This window comes from Hyperolius riggenbachi, chromosome 1, assembly GCF_040937935.1.
Source record: "Hyperolius riggenbachi isolate aHypRig1 chromosome 1, aHypRig1.pri, whole genome shotgun sequence".
NCBI lineage: Eukaryota > Metazoa > Chordata > Amphibia > Anura > Hyperoliidae > Hyperolius > Hyperolius riggenbachi.
The window spans coordinates 398,878,999-398,899,068 of record NC_090646.1 but is presented as its reverse complement, the minus strand read 5'-3'; the positions used below and the strand labels follow the sequence as shown (position 1 = coordinate 398,899,068).

Genomic DNA, 20,070 nt, shown 5'->3' with positions numbered 1-20,070 from the left:
TAAAGACAGGAGATAAGCTTAGTGAATTGAGGCCATATTGTTTAAAGCCTGTGCTTTCAAATAGGCTTATCTGCTTATCTGCTGTGGCAGTCATGTGACACAGGGAGAGATCAAATTACAACTAGGCTAAACTCTCTAATAAATTCAGGGTGCATTTCTCTACGTTTTCCTTCTCTACTAAGCAAGAGTTCAGGTCCACTTTAAAAGGAAAAATATGGCAGCCTCCATATACCTCTCAGTTAAATTGTCCTTTAATGACTGTTGCAAGAAGAAGGTAATAAGATCATGTTGGTAAGTAGGTTAAAAAAAACATAGCTTAGACATTTTTATAGATTTCTTTGCATATTAAAAAAGGAAAACTCCAAAATAACTGGCATGTATGGAACTATCCTGTTGCCACTAATTATATTTTCAATCATAGTAACAGTAAGGGCCTTTTTCCACTAGCCTGCGATTTGCGATTTGCTTCTGATCGCAAATCGCAAGGTACATTAAACTAATGGAAACTGCAGTAGCAATTTCCATTAGTGCGATCTGATTGCGATGAGATTTTGGTCAAAGCGCAATCGTCGTCCTGCCGCGTTTTGTAAGAGATTGAGATGGACTATAATGAATATAGTAGCTCAATCGCAATCGCATTTCATAGTGGAAAAGAGCCCTAAGAGCCCATTTCCACTGCAGCCGTTTCGTAAACAGAAGAGTCCCGCCAGTGGAAACCCAGCCCATTGTTTTATGCAGCCCGATTTTTAATTCTCCGCTTAAAGAGAAACTCCGACTAAGAATTGAACTTTATCCCAATCAGTAGCTGATACCCCCTTTTACATGAGAAATCTATTCCTTTTCACAAACAGACCATCAGGGGGCGCTGTATGACTGATATTGTGGTGAAACCCCTCCCACAAGAAACTGAGTACGTACTCTTGGCAGTTTCCTGTCTGTGAACCTTGCTGCATTGTAGGAAATAGCTGTTTACAGCTGTTTACAACTGTCAAAAAAGCATGCAGCAGCTACATCACCTGCCAGCAGTAAAAATGTCAGAATGTAAATAGGCGATTTAAAAGATTTTACAATGGGCAAACACTGACTAAATCATTTATACATCATTATTGTAAAAATGAAGCACTTTCTTTATTACATTATTTTCACTGGAGTTCCTCCTTAAGGCCCATACCCACATTGGTCTGAAATTGGCCTAATGAACGATAAAGATAATTGGGTGCTCAGACCATTGTGGGTACAGTGGCGCAACAAAGATCGCTAAATATCCGGCATGTCAAATCTTTACCAATGCTCGACACTTGATTGCATGGTTCTCACCACTCCCCCACACCACTCTTTTGCCCTCCATACCCCCCCCCCCCCTCCCCCCGGCATAGCAACATACATGTCGACAGCCAGAGGTTAATGATGTGTACAGCAATGTGGCTGCTCTGTGGCCTGGCAGGGATGTTTCTGATGCCTTAAGTGACAGAGCTTGGTCCCAAACACCGGCGGATCATTGGTAACCAGTCTTATCACCCGAACGATAGTCTGTACACACGTCGGATTTGACGCGAAAACGTCCGAACGATGGAACGTTCAAACGACGGGTCGTTCGCTAAAATCCGACGTGTGTATGGGCCTTAAGACAAGCTTTTTTTTCCTCTGAAAATCTACAGGGAGGGCCAGAGGGCCCTTTTCTAGAGCCCTGGATCAAATCAAGATCATTGCAGACTGACACTCACTTGGAATTGCAAGTCAGCAATGTACTGCAATGGCTCAGGTCAGTAAAATAATTCACACAAATTCTACAATGACTAAAATACTCATTATCATCTACAGAGATAGCCCACAGCAGATTTTTATTATAATCAAAAGTGAAGTATTACCGCAATTGAGTCAAGACTGATAACAGGTTGAATGGCATTTTGTACTGTTTATAGAAGCACTGTGTAGAATCCACTGTCCTAATTACATGTACAATAATACAATTATTCCAAGCAATAGCAGTTAAACACAGTTGCTATAGTGATGAAACAGAGCAAATTATATGCAGCTATCCAGTTTCCTTGTTTGTATTTATATAGCAGAGATGCAAGTTCACAGCATATTGAAAGTCAACCATCAAAGGCCAGTTTCCCTATTCATGTAGTTCAGGTTTAGTGTAAACACTGCATACATTATTATTTCACCTGTCACCAACAGCGACCTACATATTAACCTCCCTAGCGGTACGATTCCTTCCTGATGTTAGGATCTAAAAGCGGTAGAATTTTTTCATGTGCTTTTGGACCCTGAAGGCAAGAAAAAAAAAAAAAAAATAAAAATAAATGGTATAATATATATATATATATATATATATATATATATATATATATATATATATATATATATATATATATATATATATATATATATATATATATATATATATATATATATATATATATATATATATATATATATATATATATATATATATATATATATATATATATATATATATATATATATATATATATATATATATCTCATGAGAGAGCCAGGCGTATCCCCCTGCTCTCACTCACCTCCCTGGGATCCAGCTCTGCAGTTCTCCCTCCGTCCCTGGTGCTGTAACCCTATAGTGAGATTGCCGGCTGTCATGACGACAGTCAGCGATCTCACCAGGGGTATACAGAGCCTCTGTGGACAGGAAGAGGAATGTCCGCCAACATCTGGATCACCCGGGAGGTGAGTGAGAACACCCGCTGTGCGCAATGCATGGACCTCCCAGTGGCTACCACGAGTGTAGCTCGGGGATACCGCTCTGAGCTGCAGTTTTCAACCCCAAGTCTAGCGCATGGTTACCACTAAGGGAGGTTAATATTCTACAGCCCTGTGTGGGCAGTAAAGGGTTGTGGCCGTTCAATGCAACACACTTTGGGGGACAAACAAAGGTGGTAACTTAATGCATGTATTGTAAACTAAGTTTACACAATTTACATAGCTAGTTACACAAATGGTGTACTTAATGTATGCAACATTTATGTTGCTAGTATAACAGGCAACACAATTATTCCATACACAGGCACATCTCAAATTATAATATCATCGAAAATTTTATTTATATCAGTAATTAAATTCAAAAAGTATAATTCATATCATATAGATACACACAGAGTGATATATTTTTGGGTGTTCCCCCCCCCCCCATTTTGATGACTAGGGCCTAAAGGTTATGAAACCCAGCTCATGTGCTGTAGCTCTGCCCCCTTGCACACACACCAGCGTAATTTTGTTACTACACAGCGCTGAGTACTACTGGAGAGGAAAACGTGTCGGACAACTTTGATCCACTTAGGGTAACACTGTGCTGGACTAGTTCCGACACCGGCGTCCCTAGTGAATGGCCCAAATGCTCCTTAATATTTATATTATGTGGCGATGAGAGTGTCGTACATCCGACACTTGAATCTGAAGAGGGAGACGCTGTGCTGGATTTTATGTCCGACATTGGTCCTATACAGGTATTTGCCAATGTCAGAAATGGTCCAACGTAGGATTTGAAAGGGTTAAACCAGGTAGAAGTACTTTTGGCAGTCTGTACAGTTGTCAAGTCCTGCTGCCATAAACCTTGTCAATAGCATGAAGTGCTCTAAAATGGTCTGGTAGACGGCTGCACTGACTTTGAACTTGATAAAGCACACTGGACTAGCACTAGCTAATATCATGGCCTCCCAAATCATCACCAACTGCGGAAACTTCACACTGGATCTCAAGAAACATTATGTGCCTCTCCACTCTCTCTTCAAACGTTGCGATCCTAATTTCAAGATTAAATACTTTCATCTGAAACGAGGACTTAGACCACTGAGCAACAGTCCAGTCCATTTTCTCCTAAGCCCAGGTAAGATGCTTCTGATGTTAGATCTGGTTTATAAAAAAAAAAAAAAAAAAAAAAACACCTGCTTGAATTCCTTTAGGGCTATGGTTATCCCGGATGCTTGTGCCCCTTTTTCTTGTACTCTTCCCTTCTACTCAGTTTTCCATTAATATGCTTGGATAAAGTGCTCTGAACAGCCAGCATCTTTATCTATGACCCCTTGTGACTTAACCTCCTTGTGCAGAGTAGATAACTGCAAAGTCAGCAATCTGAGAGTCCTACTGAGCCAGACTGAGACCAGTATAAATGTGTCAGTTCCCACACACCACACACACACACACACACACACACACACACACACACACTTTAACATAGCTGGACCACCACCATCTAGGCCCAACAACATATGGCCTTCCATGCCAAGGAAGCCAGACAGCAAGCTGAAGACATAAGCCTAAGACATTCTTGGCCAAGGCAGCTGGTTGGGGTAGCCTCTGCTGCAAATCCAGCATGTGTACACTGGCCCCTCAACTAACTCTATAGCCTTAGCCAGCGACTAGACTTTAACGACATTCCTTAAAAAGTGTATCAGAGCTGATGAAAACTAAAAGTTTTATACGTACCTGGGGCTTGCTCCAGCCTCAGCAGGAAAGAAACGTAAAGAGCGCACTTGTCTTTCGTCAGACTGGCCGCGACTGGCTGAAGTTACGGGACCTGGTACCAGAGCTGGAGAAGGCTGAGGATGGCGGCATGGGAGCAATCTAAGCTTATGGGGCTGGAGGAAGCCCCAGGTATGTATAAAAATTTAGCTTTCATCAGCTCTTCCTTTAACAACCTGTGTACAGCTTTAGTGAATTAGCTCTTATATTCTGCGTTTGGGAGTACACACCCACAGAGATTATTATCCCAGCAAAGCTGTTCTTTACTGAATATGCAGTGTTTCCCACAGCAAGTACATACACACACACAAAAGCAGATTACACACTCTAGCACAACAACCTTCCTATTACTCTCCTCAGGCTCAATATAATTCGATGAGGCCTACAAACTCAGTTACAAGTCAGTTAATAGCAAATTATTCCTTATCAAAGTAGGTCAGATCAGCAGCATCACTGAAGTTCTCTAATGACTTCCAGCCTAGGCACACCTTAGCAAATCATGCCCGATGTGTGAAAGCATAGCTCCCAGGAATGAGTCGCACTAAAAATTCAGAATAGCCGTTAATAAAGGCTGTTGTGAAAGTGGTTTGGTATAATAATAATTCCTTTATTTGTATAGGGCTTTTCTCCTGTCAGACTCCAAGCCCTTACGAGACAACCACTAGAGCACACTCAGTAGGCAGTAGTAGTGTGAGGGCCCATTCACACTTGCTGATCGCAAAACGCTAGCGATTTTGCTAGTGTTTTGCTCTGGCGTTTTTTGGCAATTAACGCAAAAAAAAAAAAAAAAAAAAAAAAAAAAAATCACCATTCACACCTGGCGATTTTTTTACCAATCGCGTTTTGCGCTTCTATAGCACTAAAACGCAATCCCTGGGACATCCCCCGAAAATGGTGCAGGCTACGCGTTTGCGTTTAGCGGTTTTGGGCGATTTGCGGCTATTAGCGCAAATCGCCCAAATGAGAACAGGCCCATAGACTATTACCCTAGTGCTTTGAAAAGCGCTAGCGCTTGAGTGTTTTGCCGAAATCGCTGGCAAAACGCTCAAGTGTGAATGGGCCCTCAGTCTTAAGATTCCGGTGTCAGAGGCAGAGCCCTTAGCCATTACACTCTCCAGCCAGCTCCTCAGCATCTTGCAGGAAATTTCCAGCCTTAAAGCAGAATATAACCCTGCATTTCAACTTTGCTCTAAAACATTATTTACAGTATATTATATGCAACCAGCATTTTTTTTTTTACTAGACCAGCATTGGAAGGGTTACACACAGCTTTAAAGTTCCTGGAGATTTCTGCAGATGCATCCGAAGCTGAAGATACATTTTGTTTACATAAATGTATCTAAGTGTTGAATGTTACACACTTTGGCTGTCCTCCAGCTCAGTCAGAGAGAGTGAGTCACATTCAACACTTAGATACATTTATGTAAACAAAATGTATCTTTTTCAGCTTCGGATGCGTCTGCAGAAATCTCCAGGAACTTTAAAGCTGTGTGTAACCCTTCCAATGCTGGTCTAGTAAAAAAAAAAAAAAAATGCTGGTTGCATATAATATGCTGTAAATAAGGTTTGAAATGCAGGGTTATATTCCGCTTTAACTGACTGGTGTATGAAAGCATTTGACTGCACATTTATTGACATGGTTTACCTGTGATGGGGATTTTTGGACTATCTTGCAATTTCCCAGGGTCTGCTGTCGATGCCCGTAAAAGTGAAACCACACAGAAAACTGAGGCAAAATAGTAACCTGAAAAATAAGAGAAAATAAAACAATTAGGTATTTGTAACCTGTTCTATAGTCATACTTATGGGGAGGGGAACAAAAACTATTTACTAGACAAAAACGCTGCCATTGTTGCACTTCCAAAGGCCATACAGAAGCAAGTGTCATTACTGCTCATAACTGGCCTGAAACGGATACTATATGACTGGAGTGGTCCTGTCCAGTATGAGAAATCTGATGATACATTATGATAACTGACATCACAGTGACCCAGTTGTGCAGCGGTGCAGAGAAACTCAGCATTTCTTCCAGAATTTGAAATATCTTCAGCTAAGAGATCAGCTGTGAGTCGTATCACAGAATACCATCTATACTCCTATATAAACCTATTGGACAATAAACAACCCCCCCTCCCCCATTTTTACCTATGAAAATAGGTAAAACTGCTAACTCGACAACAAAGCAAGAAGGACATTGCTCACCAGTTAGTCTTGGTGTCACTTTGGTCCAATGCAGTGCATGCACACAGGGCACATTAAAGGACACCTGAAGTGAGAGGGATATGGAGGCTGCCATATTTATTTCCTTTTAAACAATGTGAATTGCCTGGCTGTCCTACTTATCCTCTGCCTTTAATACTTTTAGTCATAGACTGAACAAGCGTGCAGAACAGATGATTGAATTAAATTTAACTGGATTTGCCACATGCTTGTTTCCAGTGTGAGATTCAGGCACCACTGATACATGAAAGATCATCAGGATGCCAGGCAAGTGGTATTAATTAAAAGTAAATAAATATGGCAGGATCCATATTCCTCTCACTTCAGTTGTCCTTTAAGAACATAGTTACTTTTCTTTGTTTTGTCAGGTCTCCAAACTTCCTTCTGCCACTACCTGCAATGTCCTAAGGCGGCCAGTTTTTAGGTTTGCCTCATTGTGGACTATAATACATTAAGACTGAGTGATGGCTACATGGCCGTGGACAGCAAAGAACACTGCAGCAAGTGCAAATCAGAGGCAAGTAGATCAAATAAAGGTATCTTTACCCCAGCACACTCTGCATTGGTGGGGAGACCAGCAGCATCAGTGACTTGAATACACACCGATATGTAATGTCACACTGTAATAAAAAAAAAAAAAAAAAATTTTTTAAAGCAATCCTGAAGTGACAAAGAAAAAATTTCCAGCGCTGGGTCCCTCTATATCCATTGACCCAAGCAAGTCAAGTAGGCCTCTTCTGGCCAGCAGCTCAGCTGCTGTGAACGAGCACATCCACACAGGGCATAAGCAAGTAAAGACTGTGCATACCCAGCAGGGGAAAGGGTTTGTGCACAGAAGGAAAAAAAATAACAGGCGCAGGACGCTATTGCGGAAGGGACCGCGAGCAAACCTACGCGTGGCCAGAGCTGCGCAGGCACAGTGAAACCGAAACTAACTAGCAGCGGGGGAACAGAGGATTGTTGAGGACCGGCATGGCACAGGACGGCTGCAAGGGGACAGGTAAATGAAACTTTGTTATCTTCAGTTCCGCTTCAAGCTTCACACACACATACAAGGAGTGTTGCCTAGAGGGATCTGGACTCAACAATTCAGGGCCGAGGCTGTACATACGCGTCACTAGCATCCTGTGCTGGGAGGAAGGGGGATGATGCATAGTGCTCCACAGAGCAGCTTCCAATAGGCAGAGTGAGAGGGAGAACAATGCGCTAAGAGGTCACTCAAGATCTGGCAACGTTGGAGGTCTCCCTTATGGCCCATACACACCAGCTACAAATGTAGCTGGTGGCTAGCACACGGGAGCGTGTGCGCAACAGTTCGGCGACAGCTTGTCGCCAGGTCCCTCAGCATACACACTGCAGAAGAGGGATTAGGCATGCGACGGAAGCTGTCGCAGACGTCCCTCACCCCCGCAGGAAACACAGTGCTCTGAACTGCAGGTTGCTGTCGCTAGTCCGCATACCCACACGGACTAGTGACAGTTGCGGCGGCAACTGTCGCCAGGCGATTGACTGCGCCAATCGCCTGGCGACAGCAGCGACGGTTCAGGGCGCGCGCCATACTCACGGGCGAACTGTCGCCGCAACACACGCGTGCCACGTGGTTGCGGCGACAATTGTAGCCCGTGAGTATGGGCCATTACACATTAGATTCTAAGTAGATTGTTATCTGAGGTGGTCTTTATTGGCTGTCCCAGCAGAGTTTAATGTAGCATGCCTTACAGCAGTTTCAAATCCATAGATAGAACAGCCAATCATCTCTCTACAAGTCATGCTGTTCGAGATCTTTACCCTCCCTTAGCATGTTGTAGTATGGGGAGAATAGACAGTTGGCAAAAGAGTTTGTTTTCCTTTGTCAAACGAAAGGTAGAATTAAAGGAATCAACACACACACACACACACACACACACACACACACACACACACACACACACACACACTTTTGACCTAAAAATAGGTCAACAACCATGCTTTGTCAATTAGCTGACCCAAATGTGGCACCCTAGCTCCCCAACCCAATGCAGAGATACAGAGTGCACGTTGGAGCATGCTGATGGAAGCAACCTCTCCTTGATCCGGTCCCTGCATCTCCACAACAGCTTCTAAATTAGCCACTACAGCACCAAGCTGTCAAGTGACTGCAGTGAACATGCAGATAAGCTGACCCACCCACTTTAAACCCAAGCCCAAGTTCAGGATCAAAATCAGATACCTTAAAGTGAACCTTTAAAATCTACTCAGCAGCACTGAAAAGGCTTGGTGTTTCTTTAAAGCCCCGTCTACACCATAAGAGATTGCAGCGATCCGGCGGATCGCCTCTTCCGCGTGCCCGCCGCGTCCCTGCTCGCTGCATTCGATTCCCCGCTCGTGCCCGCTCATCTTCCGCTCGATTCCCTGCCATTGTCCCCTCGCGGGGAGCGAGCAGGGAATCGGCGGTGCGGAGATCCGTCCTGTCGGATCTTATCAATCGAGCCACATCAGCGGCTCGATTGATAAGGAGCATCGCGGCCGCATCTACTCGTGTAGATGCGGCTTAACAGTTTTACAGCATCCGAACTTTGTTTTTCTTACTGAAGTCCCATTTTTAGCTGCACAGAAGCTAAGCTCCACCCCATCAAAGAAATCTGCCCAGGCATTTTTCCCCTGATGCTGTGCAAAACCTGATGGGATTTCTGAGGTTCTCCTTCTGCTGTTTTGGTGCAAATTTGTTTGTTTTTTATTTTGAATTTGAGATTTGAAGCCTAGCATGTGCAGCTGGGAGGGGTGATCAGGACACAGGACAGTTGGAACTGTGTCATATGCTCCCTGTCACCTCCTTTCAACCAAAAAGATAGCTGCCCCCATGAAATCACAAATATTTGCCTTTTCTTTTAAAACAGGGTGGGTAAGAGATTATATTACCTATCTATTTTAATAAACATAACTAATGTAACTTAATGACAGTGTGTTTGCTTAGACTGAAGTTCCCCTTTAAGGCTGGTTTCACACCAGGACGTTGCGTTAGAGGGGACGTTAAGGTCGCATAACGTGCCCCTAACGCAACGCCTGGTGGTGTTAGAGCAGGACGCTACCAAGAGCCGCTTTACAAGCAGCTCTTGGTGCGCCTGCTCTGTCGGAGGCACTGCGGAGACCACGTGAGCGGAGCTCTCCGCATCACGTGGTCCCGCCAGCCAATCAGCGGCCGCTCCAAGAAGAAAACACTGCAAGTGCAGTGAATATTAAGTAGCCATGTGCCTGGCTACGCAGCGGCCTTTTCCCGCCTCCTCTCCGCCCACAAAATAAAAAAAACCCACCCGTACTGAGCATGTGCAAGCACTCTAACGCGGCTCTGCCGCTTAGAAAGTACTGCATGCAGTACGTTGTCTGGTCGCGCAGCGTTACTATGTAACGCAACGTGGGCACTGTGAACAGCCCATTGATTTTTCATTGCTGTGCGGTGGGCTGCGTTACAGGCTGCTCTAACGTGCGCCTGTAACGTCCCACTGTGAAACCAGCCTAAAGGGAACCTAAACTGAGAGGGAAATGGATGTTTCTTTTTAAACAATAGCAGTTGCTTGTCAGTCCTGCTGATCTCTTTGGCTGCATTAGTGGCTGAATCACACACCTGAAACAAGCATGCAGCTAATCCAGTCTCACTTCAGTAAGAGCACCTGATCTGCAAGCTTGTTGAGGGGCTGTGGCTGAAAGTACTAGAGACATAGGATCAGAAGGAGAGTCAGGCAACTGGTATCATTTTAAAAAGGAAAATTCCATATCCTTCTCAGTTTTGGTTCCCTTTAAAGAAAACCTGTAACTAAAAAAAATTCCCCTGGGGTACTCACCTCGGGTGGGGGAAGCTTCCAGATCCTATCGAGGCTTCCTCTGTCCTCGTGTCCCACGGCGCTCTTGCTGTGCCCTTCCGAACAGAGGGGATGTCAATATTTTCCTTCCCAGCTCCAGTGCAGGTGCAGTATAGGCTGTCTGCTCAGAGATAGGCGGAAATAGCCAATCGCTGTTGGTCCACTCGACTGCGCAGGCGCCAGTCTTCTGCGTAGTGGAGCAGACCCGACAGAGATTGGCTATTTCCGTGCTGAGAGCCGCAACAGCACCACCCGCTGGAGCCAGGGAAGGTACATATATCAAGCCTTGTCAAGCGTGAATTGCGGGATGTTTCGGGGGAGCCAGCGCTGGATTGCCTGCAGCTACAGGGATAGGGGAAGCCTTATTGGGACCCTGATGCTTCTCCTTTTCAGGAGATAAGTACCCTCCAGGGGACTTTTTTTTTTTTTTTTAAGTACAGAGTCTCTTTAAGAGAGGGAAGCCTCAAGATCCTATTGAGGATCTTGCTACTCCGTTTTCCCCCATTGCTGAGCGAAGCCCCCCTCTGCATCGGAGCCGTGCAGCTCTTCTTCCTAAAGCGTTGACGTGCAATAGCCGACCGAGTGCACCCACGCATGGGCAGTAAGCTGGAGGTGCGTGCTCCGTAGTGCTGCACATGCGCAGGCAGACTCACTGGGCCTCGCTTTAGGAAGAAGAGCTGAACGGCCCCGATATGATTAGCGACAATGCCTTGCTGCTAAACCTCTGGGAGGCCCGCGCTCAGCGACGGGGGACATCAGAGCAGGGAGGGAAGCCTCAATAGGATTTTAACGCTTCCCTTCTTTAAGTATCTAATTTTGTACTCGAACTTCGGCTTGGGTACTCTTTAAAGCCAGTTTTTGGGGGTTAAAATTAGGCTTATCTGCAGTGACGTACAGCAAGTAAAAACCCCATTATTAGTTAACATCCCTTAGCATGTCCATTGGTCCACTGCCTTTCCAATCCTATCTATCTATCTATCTTCAATAACGGTCTTAATATAATAATGATATGTGTTACCTGTCATTTTATAGCCATTACATTTTTCTTTAAATATATGGGGTTAAATATCTGGCACTGAAAGAAAGCCCTATCTGTCCATTAAAAAAATATATATATGGAGATTGTGTATGTTGGGTTAACTATGAAAGAGCTTTAATTGGAGAAAATGTCACACCACTAAAAGTAAAAACTTATACTGAGAGGTTGTACTGGCAGTAGCAAAGTGGTTAAACAACTTTTAAGTTCCCCACTTGCCTTTATACACTATTAAGGAGCTGCAGCAGCACGATCTCTAGCAAACAGAAATGATTCTAATACTGACTAGCTACCACAGTATGTTAATTCTGTTTTTCCTCTTGAATTCACGGAATGCGTAAACATAATGAGGAGACAAGTTACATACCCCATATGGCAGCAGCTGGGATGTGTCCTTCCTCAAAGCGGGGGAAGAGGATGAGCTGTGGAATAAACACTGTGTTGTACAGCCAGATGACGAAGATAAACCCAACACAGCACCATCCCTGTGGGTCAACAACAAAGTGTATAGGCAGCCCCATTCCTCATAGTCTTAACACGTCTCCAAGAGCAAACTGTGCCCCAGCACCAATCTGCGGAAATGATTAGAAGCGTGTAAGTCATGCAGAGTACTGTCAACATGTCGTAAGCTGAAAAGCTTTTACTGAAACTTAGGAAGAAATGGAAAAAAAAAATATAAAAAAACCAAAACACAACAACATTGAGCTCCATGCTGTTAGCTAAATACCAAGCTGAATACAGTTTATGACAAATATCTTGTTATAAGACTATTAATCATGTCCAGGCAGTACAGTGATTAAGCAATCAGCATAATCAGCTTGGGGCTTACACTGATCTTACCACTGCAGGTGGGCAAACCCCTGCCCACCAGCCTTCTTACTAGAAACTGTGGTGGGGTCAGCATAAGGGCTGGTTCAGACGGACGCTTGCAGAGCGTTTACTGCCAGCGTTCAGGGCTTGGTGTTAAACGCTCCCATTCAAGTGAATGGGATCGTTTGTACCAAGCTTTCAAGCGCGTTTACACAAACGCGGCGTTTGGGTCCCGATTTTCCCTGGCGTTCAAGGAGCCCCTGGAAGCTACATGTAGCTTCCAGGGGAGGTTAACCGCGACGGGTAATGTTCCCCTACGGGAAGAAAAAACGCGACCGCATCCAAACGCACACGAACGCTGCTGAACGCGACGCCAGCAAACGCAACGCCTCCAAACGTCCGTCTGAACCAGCCCTAATGCTGAATCACTTATTCTGCCTTTAACTAAGCTCACACAGTTAAGGTGACCATACATCAGGAGACTTGGCATCCGATCGACCAACCAATTTGATTATAATCAAATGAAAATCGATGCCGCCAAGTGCATTCCCGACTGACAATGGGTATCATTCATAAAGAGGCTGTCGGTAGTGCGGGAAAACACCGTTCTTCTCCGCAACCGGTACTTTAGACTTCTGGGTGGGCATTCATAAAGAAGTGTGTAGATGCGGTGGCAGTGCGGAGATTCCCCGAACTAGGCTGGCGGTAGGCAGGCGTTAGGCAGGCGGAGACACGGAAGCTGCCGAGTTGATACATTTCTCCGTGTTCCGCTCTGCTGCAGCTGCCTGGGAGGTCTGTGTGTCTCCATTCACTTGCATTGGTATCGCCACATCAGAGGGAGTGGGACTTTCCGACCTGACACCGCTGGCGGTATTCTTTATGAATTAACATTTTGCTACATTTGTTCCGTTAATCACCGCACAAGGCGGTGATTTATCACTCTGCTCGGTATGTCTTTTTTTCATGCGGAAAGAGCCTTTATGAATGCTGACTTTGCCGAGTGGTCGGTAAAGTCAGCTGTTTTTAGCATTTCCGCATGCGGAAATGCTTTATGAATGATACCCATTGTGACCAATTAGTGGTGTGTGTGTGCGCGTGTGTGTATACACACATTACCTGTCCTGTGTCGTGGTGCCCATCCATCTTCCGCCGCTCTTCAATTTACCACATCCATTCTGCCAGCGCATAGCAAGCCAGCACGTGAAGTCACATACACAACACGTTGGAAGCGTGTATGCGGGTGATCGGAGAGGCAGAAGTCGGATGGACATCGCAACATGGGACAGGTAATGTGTAAATGCACGTTACAGCCGAAAGATCTCTCTGATGAGAGAGAGAGAGAGAGAGAGAGAGAGAGAGAGAGAGAGAGAGAGAGAGAGAGAGAGAGAGAGAGAGAGAGAGAGAGAGAGAGAGAGAGAGAGAGAGAGAGAGAGAGAGAGAGAGAGAGAGAGAATTGTCCCTTGGTTAAATCTGCCCATCATCACTAGATGTATGGCTACCTTTGTGCTATCTGGTTGTATCAGTCACCAATCTTATCACTTTTATGTAGTATAAAGAGTATATCCTGTGCCCTTGCCGCAGCTCTGCATCCAGCCGTGGCCCAGGGTCCCCTCCAGTGCAGAACTACTTCAGATGACGTCAGCGTCGACCGCAAGCTACTCTCACACAGGCACAGTAGATGCCCCACTTGGCGAGGTCGGGATCAGCACCAGAGAGGATACTGGGCCATCGGCTGGATGCAGAGCTGCGGTGAGGGCACAGGACGGCTGCCAGGGGCTGGAGGAAGCCCTGGGTAAGTAGATTTTTATTTTTTTAATAAGCTTGCATCTTTCCTTTAAGGCAATGAAAAAAATGAGTTTAACTTACCTTGGAGTCATCCTATGCCCACGACGTCCATCCGAGTCCCTCAGACAAGCAGCGGTGACTCTCTTAAAGCTGACCGGTCGCCGCCAGTCACTGCGCATGCATGGACCCAAGACACACACACACACACACACACACACACACACACACACACACACACACACACACACACACACACATTGCATACCTGCAGCTCTCCACACACACAGTAGCAATTTTGATGTACTGCACAAGACACTCCCGGTCTCGGGAGCACAGTGAGGAGGCACGTGGCTGGCCAGCTTTGCCGCTGCTTGGCAGAAGGATACCGTGGATACAGGTTGACTCCAGGGGGCTACAAGAAGTCCCAGGTAAGTTAAACTCATTTTTTTCATTTGCCTTAAGATTTCCTTTATGCTGTCATTTGTGCCTTGCAATTCCTAACGATATCTGAGCGATGATTCATTCATTGGCCATTTGTAACGATTTTTCCTCACCATGTGTACATGCCAGGCAGTTTTTGTTGCCAGAGGCAAGGCTGTGTTGCCAGAGACTGTGTCACTAATACGGATGCTTCTGAATCATACTTGCTAGTGATTCAGTACAGAACTGATTGAAGCAGCAGCAATACAGGTTAAACTAAAGGAAAAAGACGTGACAATTTTAATAGGGAAAAAAAAATCACCATAGTTGTGTATCCCATTTACCATAACCCTTTAGCTGACTGCACAGCCTGACTGAGCGGCACAACTCTGTTGCTGTGTAAACAGAATTCCTTTCTGAACTCTGAATGAACATCGGTCCATTAGATGGGGTTAAATCATCTCAAATACTAGAAATATCTACCTCTTTCCCTGTCTTCTGAATACAGTATATCTCAACTGATAAAAACAAAATTAATTTAAATACTAACTTAATAATTAAAGTACATAGAGTCACAGAGCAAATACTTACCTCGCCGTTCGTTTGTTTGTAAAGCTTCCGGTGTGGCGTCCGATAGGGCTTCCTTATCATTCCGGGCAGCGCGTCATCACGCGCAAGCGCAGAATGATCATTGTGCTCTCCGAAACGGCTGATGTACAGTGGATTCAGAGACATGCGCACTATGATCATTTTTGTATGAGCTTGTGCTGCGCGTAGCCCTCTCTCAATACGCATGCCCAGAACCTCGGGCAGCTCAGGTAACGCTGTGCCTGAGTTAAGGTTGAAAGACGTGTGCCGCTTTGGGGTCTTACTATGCCTTCTACAGACCCCACATTTTGAGGAGAGGGAAGAGACATCTGCAAGTACTTCGGTGTCACATTGCGGACCCTAAGGTGGCTATACACTGGTCGATTTGCCATCAGATTCGACCAACAGATAGATCCCTCTCTGATCGAATTTGATCAGAGAGGGATCGTATGGCCACCTTTACTGCAAACAGATTGTGAACCGATTTCAGCCTAAAACCGTCACAATCTGTGGTGGTGGTGGTGGTGCTGCCGCCGCTCCCCGCCCCGCATACATTACCTGCTCTGCCGGCGCGAGTCCCCTGGACACCGCTGCTCCGTCTCTGCGCTGGTCTGGTCTCCGGCATGCTTCACTTCTTCCTGCCCGGCAGGAAGTTTAAACAGTAGAGGGCGCTCTACTGTTTAAACTTCCTGCCGGGTAGGAAGAAGTGAAGCATGCCGAAGACCAGACCAGCGCGGAGACGGAGCAGTGGTGACAGCGGGACTCGCACCAGCGGAGCAGGTAATGTATACCCGCTGTATTGTGTCGGTCTTCGGGCATTTGAACGCTGCAATCGACGCACTCCCGACCTGCCGGCGCTCGAAAAAAATCTTCCACACGGATGGATCGACGGGAGCGATGGACTTTGGACGGGAATCCATCGTTCTGTCAGCGGTGTGCGTGGCGATTTCACAGCTGTTTCGATCACTGTGATCGAAACGGCCGTATTTCGGTGGGAAAATCGTTAGGTGTATGGGCCCCTTTAAGATGGCCATACACTGGTCGATTTGCCATCAGAACGCCGCTATCGAATCGACGCACTCCCGACCCACCGGCGACCAAGAAAAATCTTGCGCACGGATGGATCGACGGGAGCGATAGACTTTGGACGGAAATCCATCGTTCTGTCAGCGGTGTGCGTGGCGATTTCACGGCCGTTTCGATCACTGTGATCGAAACGGCCGTATTTCGGTGGGAAAATTGTTAGGTATATGGGCCCCTTTAGTCCTTCTGGTTCTCGAGAAATGTTTCGTATACTTTACCTCGGTAACCCTTTGTGTTGAGGATCTGCAATTTGGCACGGAAGTGGGGTCCGTAGGACACATGGATGCAGAAATCTTGGGGCTCAATTAATTTTGGGGTGCAGGGATTTAACAAATTGTGGGCAGTGATGGCTCCATTTTTTGTAGGGGCGGTGGGGGGGGGGCACGATGTTTTTTTTTTTGCCTAACTCAGGTCATAAATTTAAACTAGTCCAGCAAACTTACACTGCGCGGTTCAGAATCGCTCATTCAACGCTAGGTGATCATCTGGTCGGCTGTGGGTAAAGTGGACTTGAAATGGGGAATGTGGTGACCCTGAAGGCAATTAACAGTTGGAGTATACTTGCACCCCAATATTCCTTTTTTTTAAACACTTCAGGCGTGCTTTAACATAGACTCATGTTAATTTGGGTGCCAGGTATTGCCATGGTTTTGAATATCGTTAATAGCTTTACATCAGTATATTTTGTGCTGAGATTGCTGTCGCTTTGTAACATTGAGGGCCGGTTCACACTGTATTTTAAAGCCAAATGGATCCTGTAAAGCAGATCCGGTCTCCACTTTATTGGATCTGGATGGCTTGGGCCACACTGGCAAAAGGATCCGTGAAAACGGATCTGATCACCAGTCGATCAGATGCGTTGCCACTCTGGTCTGCTGAGCGGGCAGGGGAGGGAGAGTTTCTTACCCAGGCTTCTGTCTCTTCCCCTTGCGTCACGTGACTACCAGGAAGCGTGGTAATCACACGACACAACGTGAAGGGGAAGAGATTGAAGCCTGGGTAAGAAACTCACCCGCCAGCTCAGGAGTCTAGCGGACCCCTACCCCCATTGGAGTGTCCCCCCCCCCCCCCCCAGACCAACACCCCCAATGGAGCATTCCCACATCCCCCTCAGACCCCTACCCCCAGTGGAGCGTCCCCACATCCCCCCCCCCAGACTCCCACCCCCAGTGGAGCGTCCCCACCCCCAGTGGATTTTTTTTTCACCAGTGTGAAGAAATGCTCTGTTCTCTTATTTCCCCCAATGCAGGTCTTCATCTTCCCTTTCCGGTGTGCTGGGCTCAGCGGTCTGGAAAAATTGGTGCTGCAGCAATGTTGCGTTCCGTACAGCGGAACGTACGTGACGGATCCATGCAAAAGGACGCATGTGAACAGTTCCATAGGTTAATATTGGATCCGTTCGCATCCATTCCATTTGTATAGTTTCCGTTCCGCTAGCTTTTTAATGCTAATATTATTATTTTTTAATTTATATAGCGCCAACATCTTCCATAGCGCTGTACATAGTACAAACAAATAATCGGTAACAAATATACATAAGAAATACAAGACACTGTACAGTCATGGCATTGAATACAATAAATACAGATACATACATAGTTGATGTGTAGTTGGTACATGTACATATGTTAAAATTACAGCAGTATGAGAAACACTAGGAGGAGGTCCCTGCCCTTGCGAGATTACAATCTAGAGCAGAATTCTCTACATTTACTATGTAACAGCGGTGGCAAACCTATGGCACGCGTGCCGGGTCCGGCACGCGTAGCCTAATCTGCTGGCACGCCACCGCTGCTTATGAATTGGCCGCAGCGTCTACTAGACGTCGCCGCGCCAGTTCATAGCCCGCAGCCCCGCAGTCTCCCGGGAGGCAGATCAGGGCTACGGCAAGATGGCCGCCGAAGCCCTGTACTGGAGACTATTTGTGTCTCCAGTACAGGACTTCGGGCGCCATCTTCCCGTAGCCCTGCACTCTGCCTGTCAGCGGCAGCGCGGGAGACTGCAGGAGGAACGTCCGGGGCCCCGGGGGAGATGCGCGCCAGAGCCCAGCCGAGAGAGAAGACTTCTGTCAGGTGAGTACATTACTTTTTTTTGCAGGTGAAATGCGGCCCACTGTGTTATATTCTGGTAAAATGTTTTGTCACATTGTGTTTATGTCCTGTGACATGCTGCCCACTGCGTTTGTTTTCTGGTGAAATGTGGCCCACTGCGTTTGTTTTCTGGTGAAATGTGGCCCACTGCGTTTGTTTTCTGGTGAAATGCTGCCCGCTGCGTTTGTTTTCTGGTGAAATGCGGCCCGCTGCGTTTGTTTTCTGGTGAAATGCGGCCCGCTGCGTTTGTTTTCTGGTGAAATGTGGCCCGCTGCGTTTGTTTTCTGGTGAAATGCTGCCCGCTGCGTTTGTTTTCTGGTGAAATGTGGTCCGCTGCGTTTGTTTTCTGGTGAAATGCTGCCCGCTGCGTTTGTTTTCTGGTGAAATGCTGCCCACTGCGTTTGTTTTCTGGTGAAATGTGGCCCACTGCATTTGTTTTCTGGTAAAATGTGGCCCACTGCATTTGTTTTCTGGTGAAATGTGGCACACTGCGTTTGTTTTCTGGTGAAATGCGGCCCACTGCGTTTATTTTCTGGTAAAATGTGGCCCACTGCGTTTGTTTGTTTGGGTGAAATGTGGCCCACTGCGTTTATTTTCTGGTGAAATGTGGCCCACTGCGTTTGTTTTCTGGTGAAATGTGGCCCACTGCATTTGTTTTCTGGTGAAATGTGGCCCACTGCATTTGTTTTCTGGTGAAATGTGGCCCACTGCATTTGTTTTCTGGTGAAATGTGGCCCACTGCGTTTGTTTTCTGGTGAAATGTGGCCCACTGCATTTGTTTTCTGGTGAAATGTGGCCCACTGCATTTGTTTTCTGGTGAAATGTGGCCCACTGCGTTTGTTTTCTGGTGAAATGCGGCCCACTGCGTTTGTTTTCTGGTGAAATGCGGCCCACTGCGTTTGTTTTCTGGTGAAATGTGGCCCACTGCGTTTGTTTTCTGGTGAAATGCGGCCCACTGCGTTTGTTTTCTGGTGAAATGTGGCCCACTGCGTTTGTTTTCTGGTGAAATGTGGCCCACTGCGTTTGTTTTCTGATGAAATGCGGCCCACTGCGTTTGTTTTCTGGTGAAATGTGGCCCACTGCATTTGTTTTCTGGTGAAATGTGGCCCACTGCGTTTGTTTTCTGGTGAAATGTGGCCCACTGCATTTGTTTTCTGGTGAAATGTGGCCCACTGCGTTTGTTTTCTGGTGAAATGCGGCCCACTGCGTTTGTTTTCTGGTAAAATGTGGCCCACTGCGTTTGTTTTTTTGGGTGAAATGTGGCCCACTGCGTTTATTTTCTGGTGAAATGTGGCCCACTGCGTTTGTTTTCTGGTGAAATGTGGCCCACTGCATTTGTTTTCTGGTGAAATGTGGCCCACTGCATTTGTTTTCTGGTGAAATGTGGCCCACTGCATTTGTTTTCTGGTGAAATGTGGCCCACTGCGTTTGTTTTCTGGTGAAATGTGGCCCACTGCGTTTGTTTTCTGGTGAAATGTGGCCCACTGCGTTTGTTTTCTGGTGAAATGCGGCCCACTGCGTTTGTTTTCTGGTGAAATGCGGCCCACTGCGTTTGTTTTCTGGTGAAATGCGGCCCACTGCGTTTGTTTTCTGGTGAAATGTGGCCCACTGCGTTTGTTTTCTGGTGAAATGCGGCCCACTGCGTTTGTTTTCTGGTGAAATGTGGCCCACTGCGTTTGTTTTCTGGTGAAATGTGGCC

The 20,070-nt window shown here is 46.2% G+C and overlaps 1 protein-coding gene across 2 annotated transcripts in view; it reads right to left on the bottom strand.

The window, feature by feature from the left end:
• ZDHHC21 (zinc finger DHHC-type palmitoyltransferase 21) overlaps window positions 1-15,274 on the bottom strand; it is a 59,051-nt gene extending 43,777 nt beyond the window's left edge. For both annotated transcript variants that reach the window (XM_068271382.1, XM_068271383.1), the window contains exons 1-3: window positions 15,202-15,274; window positions 11,963-12,167; window positions 6,149-6,247 (exon numbers count right to left, since the gene is read on the bottom strand). In XM_068271382.1, coding sequence (XP_068127483.1) covers window positions 6,149-6,247; window positions 11,963-12,116 — 253 coding nt within the window. In that variant the 5' untranslated portion in view covers window positions 12,117-12,167; window positions 15,202-15,274. The remainder of the gene's footprint in view (window positions 1-6,148; window positions 6,248-11,962; window positions 12,168-15,201) is intronic.
• Between the last annotated feature and the right edge of the window lie 4,796 nt (window positions 15,275-20,070).